The sequence below is a fragment of the Hypomesus transpacificus genome, chromosome 2, assembly GCF_021917145.1.
Source record: "Hypomesus transpacificus isolate Combined female chromosome 2, fHypTra1, whole genome shotgun sequence".
Taxonomy (NCBI): Eukaryota; Metazoa; Chordata; class Actinopteri; order Osmeriformes; family Osmeridae; genus Hypomesus; species Hypomesus transpacificus.
In genome coordinates, this window is record NC_061061.1 from 7,610,972 (window position 1) to 7,622,605 (window position 11,634).

The following is an 11,634-nucleotide window of genomic DNA, read 5'->3' on the forward strand; positions in this document are numbered from 1 at the left end:
AAAAATTATTCAACCTTAATTTGACAATTTCTTGCTCTGATTTAACTCAAAAATCTAAATAGTCAAATAACTGTAATTCCATTGGTATTGGCATTATTTGGTTAATGTTAATACACTGTTCAGTTTCCCATCTTCCGTCAAACCATAGGGGAATTAATTTTGGTTGTTTGGCCAATATTGACCCCCTACAATGTTGAAATACATTTTCTGAAACACCAGTTTCAGGATGGTACATCATGTAAATTGTAGGAATCATATGAATCATGTAAATTGTAGGAACAATAGCCGATAGAAATAGGCTGGGCTACTCATTGTGATTTCTATTTGTAGGCAATGAAAAAGACCAAATACAATTTCAATTATTTGTATTTATTTCAGTGCCCAGAAGCATTTAGTCAATTCTGAGTGCATGTCCACGGCATGTAACACTAGCGACGAAGGCCCAAGGGCTGAGAATGTTGCTAAAATAAATTACAGATTGTGACGGGAAACGTTAACTTAGGTATTCATCAGGGAATTAAAGCACATCAAATCGCAATCTTAAAATCATCTCCCAGCGTTTAACTAAGCAAATTAAATTTAGTTTGAGATCGCTCCGCTGAACCAGGAAATGATATGCCGTGTCTGCCAAAGCTAACAGGCTCATAAAGTGGGAGGCAATCGGTAGAAACGCAGAGTTTGGCATGGAAAACCTGCTAGCGAGCAAGTTAGTTTCACGGAGTAAGTTACCATGAAAACTTACCAAAAGGTTTCGTTACCTCTCTTTCTGGAACGTGGAACTCGGAGTATGCCTCTTTTCAGGGTTAAACAACTCAAAGTTTTCACTAAACCCGCTACCTGGAATACCCCCTAGGCTTTTGAATGAACATTGATATGGACATTGATACAACGTCAACACCCCTGCAAACACGTCTAGTTGGGCCCCACATGGGCCTCACTTGGGCTAGATGGGCTTAGGCTGGGCATGGGCTCAGAGTGGGCTTTGTTGTTGGGCCCCACATGGGCAGTAGATGGGCATAAGATGGGCTAAACTATGCATGGGCATAAGTGGGTTCCAGCTGGGCTCCACTCTTAAGATATTCAAAATTGATTATGGATGCTTTTGTTATAGGCTTATTTTAACAACAGTCACTGGCTAGTTCCACTTTTTATTCAAATTTTATCAGGCTTTTAAGCTATTTAGAAGTGTAGCCATTGCACTTTAATAGTGGTTTAAGACAAAATATGAATTTCAACAGAAAATATTGTAATAAAATACATTTACTATTATTTTATTACATCATTGTACTATCTAGGTTTCCCAGTTCCACCCAATCACGGAGCAAAAAAAAACACGTCACTTTGCCGCCTTTCAAAAATATATTGTTTTTTGAATTTGCCGCCTAAAGAATTCCCGCCTTCAGTACCAGTACCAACGTCAGAGCGTCTTTGTCTGATAACTTCTGCAGCAGTCAGTCGCATGACGATCGGATTTCAGACACCATCAGTTTAACACGAAAAAACAGGTAAGAATCTGCCTCTATGTATACTTAAATGGGGGATGTATTTTTCACGCATGAGGTTTACTAAAAGTTTTTTTGGAGAGTGTTCGGTTAGCCAGTTTTGAACGTAAACCAATGAGGTTTCAGCCTAACTACAGTAGCTAGCAGCTTTCAGCTAGCTATGGTAATTAAACCTGGTTTAAGCATGGTGTTGAACATACAAGTCCAATTTATTAAGTTAATATCAAGCATGTTTTGAGCTTATTTTGAGTGGTTGACTTACATATATTGTTTGGAAGGATTTGGTTGTAAACTTGTTAGCAAGGCAGTCAAACAGGCCTAGTTAGCAAGTGGTTAAAACAAGCTGTATCACAAGCTAAAATTTATTCGGTTTTCTCGAATTGGATGAGTACGTTGTGTAGTTGTTTTGAAGAGAAGGGACGATTTGGTTCTTTTTTGATGGGCTATGGAGAAAGTTAAGGAGGTGAGCGCAGCGCGCACACACATGAGAAGGAGAGAGATGGTTAGGCTATAGTCTCAACATGCTAAATTCGCCTCTTTGCCGTACTCTTTTCCAGAAATAAACGTGATTTTAGCTGTGGTGATATTATTAGTTCTTGTTGTAATAGCAGTTCTGTTAGACTGGATATTATTTTCACTTATTATCTTATTAGTCTGCAGAATGTGTGTGTGTGTGTCAGCGCTGTATAGGCGTGCTCACACACTCTCATACACACAACGTCGCGCTCCCGCGCGCGGCAAAGACGGCAAACGAGAGAGTGTGTGTGTGTTCGTTCGCTCGCTCGCCCGTCGTGTACACTGTACACACAGCTACTACTTTTCTGTGTGAGCAATAAGGAGTGAAAACTGTATTGTTTAGCAGGCTAAGATAATGCTAATCGCTAGTAAATGCTAACGGCACATCCTCTGGGTGTTCCCCAGTCATGAAGGTTAAAGCAGCATTGCATGCCGTTTTGATAAGTAGTGTGCGGTTGTCAGTGTTTAAAACTTTAATTGTAATCTGTGTGAAAATAATATAGTAAATGGCTGTGGGTCAAAGACTAGTTATGTTAGATAATTCAGTTCATTAGTATAATCCATAGAAGTTTAAAGTAAAAGCAGTGAGACACACAGTAGGTAATTATACAAATTCATAGATTATTCAGTCTGGAGAAATGTGGTATTACTGATCTGGGATTTTAATTTTTTTATGTAATTTGACTGTATGCAATACTTACCTGTGTATATATGTTAAAAAGAGTAATTTGACACTAAAAATAAGTATTTTTGTCGCTAAGGTCACTTTTTAAATACTTACCTGTAGTCCCTGTAAGAGCAGTTAATGAAATTAAATTCAAAAAAAGTTCTATTAATACTAGTTTTAACAAGCAGTTTTTAATCATAGCTAAAAACTTAAATACTTTCTTCTTCTTTTTTAGAAACAATGGCGTGTTCAGAAAGAACTAAAAAGAGGAAAATATCAGCGAAAGTGGAGGAACATTTGCGTCTTGTTGAAAATGAGTTGATGATGGATGATTTGTTGGCAAAAGACTCTGAAATCGATGAGGATCGCTCTGAAAGGGAATACCCACAAGATGATTTGTTAAAGGACTCTGAAAGAGAAGATTCCATGGATACTTTCTACGATGCTTGTGATCAGAACTGTTTTGAGAAGTCATCAAATGAGAGCGTATAGCGTAGAGCGTATAGCGTCATACTGAAGAGAACTTCGAGAGCGCTGCATTGACTGCGAGTGATCAAGACTAGTATATTATTGAGTTTAGCTAAAAGTTAGTCTCTTGGGCAGAGCAGAAGGGCCAGCAGTTAGATAACCAGTTGAAACTGGTCAAGGAGTAGCTAGCCAGTGAGTCATTTTCGGTTTCGGGGTACTCAGGATATTCTTTTGTTTGGCAGTAATTGGGGGCGTTGTAGAATTTGGTTTAAAAGCCGAAGTCGCCTGGAATCAGCTGAGAGCGTATAGCGTCATACTGAAGAGAACTTCGAGAGCGCTGCATTGACTGCGAGTGATCAAGACTAGTATATTATTGAGTTTAGCTAAAAGTTAGTCTCTTGGGCAGAGCAGAATGGCCAGCAGTTAGATAACCAGTTGAAACTGGTCAAGGAGTAGCTAGCCAGTGAGTCATTTTCGGTTTCGGGGTACTCAGGATATTCTTTTGTTTGGCAGTAATTGGGGGCGTTGTATCTGCGCATTAGCATATTTAAGGCGGTTAGCATTACAGAGGCAGCCTCGTCTGCCAGCCTCCAGCCTCGTCGCACGAAGACTCAGTCGAACAAAGACAAGGAGTCTACCTGCGGAGTCCACCGAGGAAGGCCAACGAGGCGGATCACCTCTTCTGATAAGCATCAACCTATTTATATTCATATTTAGATTATATTCTACCTAGAATTTATTCATAGCTAGCATGTGTTTCCTTAGCATTCCTGTTCATTACACTACCCGTAGACGTAGATATGTCACAAAGTATATTCGGTCAACTTCTAACCTTCACTACATATCCAGTTCTTCTCCACCTGCCCTGTCTCTTTCCTTAGGGCTCTGGAACTGCCAGTCTGCTGTGAACAAGGCAGACTTCATCCCGGCGTTTGCATCCCATGCTTCTCTTCATGCCCTTGCGCTGACTGAGACATGGATCCGCCCAGAGAACACTGCAACTCCAGCTGCTCTCTCCGTCAAACACTCCTTCACTCACTCACCCCGCTCAACCGGGCGGGGTGGTGGGACAGGGTTGCTTCTATCCCCTCATATTAAATACACATCCACACCACTCTCTGTTACTGCCAAATCATTTGAACACCATTATGTGATGCTAACTAATCCTATTAAAGCATGCTTAATTGTTCTTTATCGCCCACCAGGACCGCTTGCCGACTTTGTGGAGGAGCTGGACATGCTCCTCAGCGTCCTTCCGGATGATGGAACCCCCCTGATAGTCCTTGGGGACTTCAACATCCACCTCCAAGGAACGCAGGCTGTCGACTTCTTGTCTCTCCTGACCTCCTTCGACCTGACGCTGCTGAGCACACCGGCGACCCACAAGGCAGGCAAACAGCTAGACCTCGTCCTGACACGCAACTATATCACCGACTTAACCTCTGTAACCCCACTGCACATCTCTGATCACTACTTTATCCAATTCACTGTCTCTCTCCCTCCAACCCCTCCTACCTCCCCTCCCCTTGTAACTTTCCGGCGCAACCTCCGCTCGCTATCCCCCTCCCACTTCTCCTCTATTGTAACATCCTCCCTCCCTCCTATTGACGGGTTCTCGTCCCACCCCACTAACACTGCCACCGACACCTTGCTAACCACTTTAACTGCAGCACTTGACTCTCTCTGTCCCCTGTCTACCAGGCCTGCACGATCTTCTCCCCCCTGCCCGTGGCTTACGGATGTTATTCGTGAAGAACGGTCCACCCTTCGAGCAGCTGAGAGGAGATGGCGCAAGTCCAAAGACGGTCTGGACCTTGATAAGTATCACTCCCTCCTCAAATCCTTCTCTTCTCACATATCTGGTGCCAAAACCCTCTACTTTCTTAACAAAATTAACTCCGCTTCAAACCCCCACAAACTTTTTTCTACCTTCTCCACCCTTCTTAACCCACCTCCCCCACCCCCTCCCTCCACCCTGACAGCAGACGACTTCTCCTCTTTCTTTGAGAAAAAAGTCGCCGACATTAGCAGTCGGTTCCCTAAACCCACCCTTCCTACCCCCTCACCCTCCATTTCTGACCCAACTAAATGTCTAAACTCCTTCTCTCCCCTGTCCGAGGCAGAGCTCTCTGACCTCATTCTCTCTCATCGCCCCACCTCCTGTCCCCTTGATCCTGTCCCCTCCCCTCTCTTTCAAACCATCTCCCCCTCTATCATAACTTTTCTGCTCCATGTTCTAAACTCCTCTCTTACCTCTGGCACCTTCCCCTCTGCCTTCAAACAGGCCAGAGTTACCCCTTTACTCAAAAAACCCTCCCTTAACCCTGCCGTCCTCCAGAACTACAGACCGGTATCATTGTTGCCCTTCTTTTCTAAAACAATTGAACGTGCTGTATCTAACCAACTGTCTAACTTCCTTTCTCAGAACAAACTGCTCGACCCCAACCAATCGGGCTTCAAGACCGGCCACTCCACAGAGACTGCCCTCCTTTCAGTCACCACTGCCCTCCAGTCTGCCAGAGCGGCTTCCAGGTCATCCGTCATCATTCTGCTGGACCTTTCTGCGGCGTTTGATACGGTTAACCACCAGATCCTGCTCTCCAGACTTTCTGAGATGGGCATCACTGGCACTGCACTCCAGTGGATCTCATCCTACCTGTCGGGAAGATCCTACCAGGTCTCCTGGGGAGGCAAACTGTCAGGCCCACGCCAGCTCTCCACTGGTGTCCCACAGGGCTCCGTCCTTGGTCCCCTCCTCTTCTCTCTGTACACCACCTCACTTGGACCAATCATCACCTCCCATGGCTTCTCCTACCACTGCTACGCTGACGACACGCAGCTGTACCTGTCATTCCCTCCGACCGATCCGGGGATCTCAGCTAGGATTGAGGCCTGCCTCGCAGACATCTCCGCCTGGATGACTGAGCACCATCTCCAGCTGAACCTTGCCAAAACAGAACTTCTCATCATCCCGGCCAAACCCTCCATCTCCCATGACTTCTCAATCACCCTGGGATCTGCGACGGTGACCCCCTCATCCTCTGCCAGGAACCTTGGGGTGACCATGGACAACGAGCTCTCCCTCACGGCCCACATTGCTGCGGTCTCCCGGTCGTGTAGATTCACCCTCTACAACATCCGGAAGATCAGGAGATACCTGTCTGAGCACTCCACCCAGCTGCTTGTCCAAGCACTTGTCCTCTCCAAGTTGGACTACTGCAACTCGCTGCTCGCCGGTCTCCCATCATGCGCAACCCGCCCTCTTCAGAGAATTCAGAACGCAGCGGCCCGTCTGGTCTACAATCTACCCAGACGCTCCCACGTTACCCCGCTCCTCATCTCCCTCCACTGGCTACCCATAACGGCCCGCATCAGATTCAAGACCCTGGTACTGACCTTCCGAGCAGTGAATGGAACTGCGCCCGACTACATCAAGTCTCTCCTGCAGCCTTACACCCCCACCCGCCACCTACGGTCTTCTTCAGACAACCGCCTGGTGGTCCCACCTGTCAAGACCGCCCGGTCCCAGCACAAGCTCTTCTCCTGCCTGGCACCCCAGTGGTGGAATCAACTCCCCACCTCCATCAGAGACACGGACTGTCTCTCCACCTTCAAGAGAAGGCTCAAGACGCACTTGTTCCGGGAGTACAATGGTACTTAGGAATGGTTTGCTGAATCCAACGCTAGTTTCCTCAAGGTTCACAATGACTCTTGCTTAGACTGTTGCTCTTGTTGGTTAGTGGTAGCTGATTTAAACTGTTGTATTCTTCTTTTTTTAGTTAATCCTATTTTTATTGCTTTCCTACAGGTACACCTGCACTTAGAGATCAATGTTGTGTAATTTTAACTTGTTTAACTACATGCTCTTATGGTTTCTTCCCTTTAGCACTATTTTTTGGTTGTCCACAATATGTACTTCTTGTTTTTGACTACCCGCAATGCTGTGGGGCTATCTTGTTGTTATTATCAGTGACCTATGCACTTTGTGAAGCTCTCTCTTGGAAGTCGCTTTGGACAAAAGCGTCTGCTAAATGAATAAATGTAAATGTAAATGTAAATGTAAATGATTTTGAAGAGAATTCCTCTGTCTTTTATGATTGCAACATTTCCTCATTTGATGATTTGGATTCTGAAAACTGGGTGCCTGCTGGTGATAGTGACTGTGATTCGCATGGAGATGCATGTTCTGACTTGGAAGAGGATAATGATGATGATGAATGTGGGCTTGCAGAATGGGCTTCAGAATTCAACATACCACAAACAGCGCTGTCTGCACTTCTTAAAATCCTAAGGAGGAAGGGCCTTGATATCCCAATGGATGCCAGAACTCTTATGTCTACTGACAGATCTTGCGATGTTTCGGCTGTGGATGGAGGGTCCTACTACCACTTTGGAATCGAAAATGCTCTCATAGCTGAACTAACATCTCTTGGACATTTAGCAAATATTACAGATACTCTCACACTTCGAATTAATATAGATGGATTGCCCTTATTTCGTAGCTCCAGTATGAGTCTGTGGCCTATTCTGGGAAAGATTAAGGAAATTTCAGAGTGTAGTGTGTTTGTAATTGGAGTGTACTCCGGTGCGTCCAAACCCAAAAATGTCCAAGAGTATTTGCAAGAATTCATTGTAGATATGAAAGCCGTTTCTCAGAGAGGTATTGTGTACAATGGTGTACATTTCAGTGTACCATTACCCGATGCTTTTATTTGTGATGCACCTGCGCGGGCCTTTCTTAAATGCTCCAAAGGCCACACTGGGTATTACGGGTGTGAGAGGTGCACTCAAAAAGGCCAGTACATTAATGGGAAGGTGGTTTATCCTGAAATATCAGCAGAGCTCAGGACAGACGAGCAATTTGAAAGGCAAGGCTATCAACAGCACCAACTGTCAGCCTCCCCCTAAATGATCTGGGTATAGGATTAGTTAGCAGTTTTGTTTTAGATTATATTCACCTTGTGTGCTTGGGCGCAATGCGCAAGTTAATATTTCTTTGGTTGAAGGGGCCGCAGAAATCCAGGCAAGCTATGCATTTTTTTGTTGTAATGTCTGCATATATGGTGTCCATCAGGCAATATATACCTAGCAATTTTGCAAGGAAACCACGATCCATGTTTGAATTTGGTAAATGGAAAGCTACAGAGGTTCGGCAATTTTTACTTTACACTGGCCCTGTTGTTCTCCTCAATAATATTCCCAGTAGAATGTACAGAAACTTTTTACTTCTATCTGTGTCTATGAGAATTCCTGCCTTATGTTCTCCTGACAATTTAGACTATGCTGAGGAGATTTTGAAACTCTTCGTAACAGATTTTGCTGCAATTTATGGCAATGATTTTGTCAGCTATAACATGCATTCATTGATCCACTTAGCTCAAGATGCACGGAAATTCGGCTCGTTAGATAGTATTTCAGCATTTCCCTTCGAGACATTTTTAGGTAAACTTAAAAAACTTGTCCGTCGGCCTCAAAACCCTGTCCAACAACTAGTCAGGCGGCTCCATGAGAAACAGAAAGTGGCAAGCCAAAAGAGCACATCAGTTTGCAGCCCACTTAAACAGCTCCACTTTTCTGGACCTATGATTAATTCAACTGCAACATGGGATCAATACAGGCGTTACAATGATGGACAGACAATGATCTCCTCCTCTCGTGGCGATAACTGTTTTTCTGTGGGGGGAAGGGTTCTTATTGTGCGGAACATTTTGTCACATTCTGGAACTGTTGAAGTCCTGTGTAATTTCTTTGAAACTGACAAAAACTTTTTCAACTATCCAATGGACTCCTCACGTCTTGGAATTCTTTTTGTTTTCAATTTATCTGAACACTTGCAGTTGTTACCTGTTGAGGAGTTAAAAACAAAAATGGTTTTGTTGCCATTCAAGACTGGATACGTGGCATTGCCACTCCTGCACTAGTGTGCTATTTATTTATTTTTTATTGTTCGTTTTGATTTACCGATTTGTTTTTGTATTCACATTTGCGAAAAAAAGTATGTGAACCCTTTGGGATTACTTGGATTTCTGCATTTTCACTATTTCTCGCAACTGTATGTATTTTATGTATTTTTTTTTCTTTAAGCATGTTGCCTTTCGCCATAGTGGCATTTGAAAATAATGGCGGATTGGCAGTTATTCCAACTAAATGGTTTACCGGGGGTGAGGAGGACGAATGTTGCTGGCCACCAGCCAAGATCAACATGGCAAAGGCGGTCGCAGAACAACTGGAGCCGCACACTGATTGGGCAACATTCAGGTTGACGGTCAAGAGAAAAGCCGGTAATCTCAAGTTCATGTGTATTAAGTAAGGCATTATGTATAGAACGCCTGTCATCATTATTCACTGCCACACATTTGTTTGTCTCCCACAGCAACGTATGGAGTTGCCCGCTCAAAATTGGTTGAGTACGAGGAAAATACAGATGTCCTGACCGAGTCTGATTCCGAGAACTTGGGAAAAGGACAGCGCAAAAGGAGGTGAGTCTATTTGAATCGTGAAATGGTAGATACTCAATGGATGCTGGCACTCTCCCAATGATACAGGGAGGGAAAGTTTTGTGAGTCTTTTGTTAAGTGTATTGTGTTCAAATCTGTCAAAATGAGGGATGTATACTAGGGCTGTCACTTTTTCCAAAAATGACAAAATACAAGAGATATATGATTAAATAATAGATAATATTAAATGTAATAAATTAATAAAAGTAAACATCACATGTTTAAAATGCTTTAACTCATTGATGGTGCTTGTATTAAACATTTCTAGGAAAGTCATTTTTACAAGTGAGGATGAGGATGATGACAGCCCCATCGGACCTACCGCTCCATCCAGCCTCAGGTCACCACCTACCGCTACATCCAGCCTCGGGTCACCACCTACCGCTCCATCCTACGCTACATCCAGCCTCAGGTCACCACCTACCGCTCCATCCTTCGCTACATCCAGCCTCAGGTCACCACCTACCGCTCCATCCAGCCTCAGGTCACCACCTACTGCTCCATCCTACGCTACATCCAGCCTCAGGTCACCACCTACCGCTCCATCCTACGCTACATCCAGCTTAAGGTCACTGCCTACCGCTCCATCTCCAGTAAGAGACTCCATGTTTGTGCGCATCTTAACCCTCCTTGAGGAGGTGAAAGAAACATAAAAGATTCACGGGAGGATACTGCAAACGCTGTTACAACAGCGTGGAACCACCGTCTCCACCGTCTCTTCTACCCCAGAGGGTTTCCCCTTAAAGACGGTTCAAGATGTCATGAACATGGAGGAAAAACTGGCGAACACAAACGTCATGTCTGAACTGGTATGTACTATATGTTAAGTCTAGCGTAGTACAACTTAATTCAATTATATTAGCGGGCTAGCAGTGAATTTCATCTGAAACTTCCCAAGTGTGCTCACACCCATGCTTATGGTAGTTCTTTCAGGTTGATAAATTTGCTTTGTATTGCCTTTGTTTCCCCTCAGGTCGCAGCTGTGGCTGACATTGGGGGGGCAACTATTGATGAGGCCACAAGAAGGATGATGGCCTTCCTCCTAGACCACGGCCTGTCTAGGAATTACAACCTTCTGGGCCGAAACGGGAAGAGGGTGTTTAAGGCCTTGAAGTTGTTTGAAGTGATATATGGTAGGTGTGCATGTGGATAATGTTTTAAGTGTTGTACAGATACTGGAAAGTTGTTTATAATACCTTAACATTATGTAATGTTTGTTGTCCTGGCTGAGCAGTATGTTTGCTCATGTCTCCGAGATGCCTAACTGGTGTGTTAAAGAGTGTGTATAATCTTAATTTATACAGCGCTTTTCTTAACATAGTTGCCTTTACAGTCCTGGTGGAGAGTTGTGTTGGCACATACAGTAAGTAAATGACCGTTATATTTATTTCTTGCAGGAGGCATGAAGAAACACCAGATGACCAGCAATATTACCCATAAAGATGCAGAGAAGGCCATCTCTAAATGGTTCATTGGTTCTAGGGACCGGGGGGGTAATCGACAGGTCCGACAGGCCACCCCTCAACAAAGACTTCAGACATTTGAGGAACCATAATATGGTGAATACAAGTCCACTCACACTAGTGCGACAGGTTGCTAATGAGCAGATGCTGTCTCTTTGACAGCGCTGTTTTATTTCCTAGCAGATTTTGTAGAAAATAATTATAATATCCATAAGTAAGTTTAATTTTGTGCATAATAGCTGAAAAAAATGTTTTTAATTATTATTTTTTCACTTATATATGTCCATATTTCTATTTCTATATTGGCAAGTTTTCGATCATTCTTTGTGTGGTACCGAATTTATGTTTGTGCTACTGATTTGTTTTTGCATTCTAACACAAATAAAAATGTAATTAATTGTATTACTGGTCTCTTTGTTATTGTAACTTAAATAAATCACCATAGGGTACATACTATCAGGGACCCATAATCAGCCCACATGGGGCCCAGCTAGTGGGTCCTAGATGGGAGTAACCTGGGT

General features: G+C 43.8%; 2 protein-coding genes across 3 annotated transcripts; both read left to right on the forward strand.

Moving 5' to 3' along the window:
• Nucleotides 1-825: 825 nt before the first annotated feature.
• On the forward strand, nt 826-8,061 carry LOC124475937. The gene is made up of 3 exons (XM_047032838.1): nt 826-1,505; nt 2,921-3,163; nt 7,217-8,061. Exons 2-3 carry the CDS (start codon nt 2,926-2,928, stop codon nt 8,059-8,061), a joined length of 1,083 nt encoding a protein of 360 aa, XP_046888794.1. The 5' UTR covers nt 826-1,505; nt 2,921-2,925.
• Nucleotides 8,060-11,417, forward strand: LOC124478255 (inactive protein tyrosine kinase pTKL-like). Of its 2 annotated transcripts, none has more exons than XM_047036485.1 (5): nt 8,060-9,434; nt 9,527-9,632; nt 9,919-10,459; nt 10,624-10,783; nt 11,048-11,417. In XM_047036485.1, the coding sequence occupies exon 1, from the start codon at nt 8,130-8,132 to the stop codon at nt 9,072-9,074; it is 945 nt and encodes a 314-aa protein (XP_046892441.1). In that variant the 5' UTR covers nt 8,060-8,129; the 3' UTR covers nt 9,075-9,434; nt 9,527-9,632; nt 9,919-10,459; nt 10,624-10,783; nt 11,048-11,417. Both variants share the same exon structure in this region, with proteins under 2 accessions (XP_046892441.1, XP_046892450.1).
• Nucleotides 11,418-11,634: the final 217 nt, after the last annotated feature.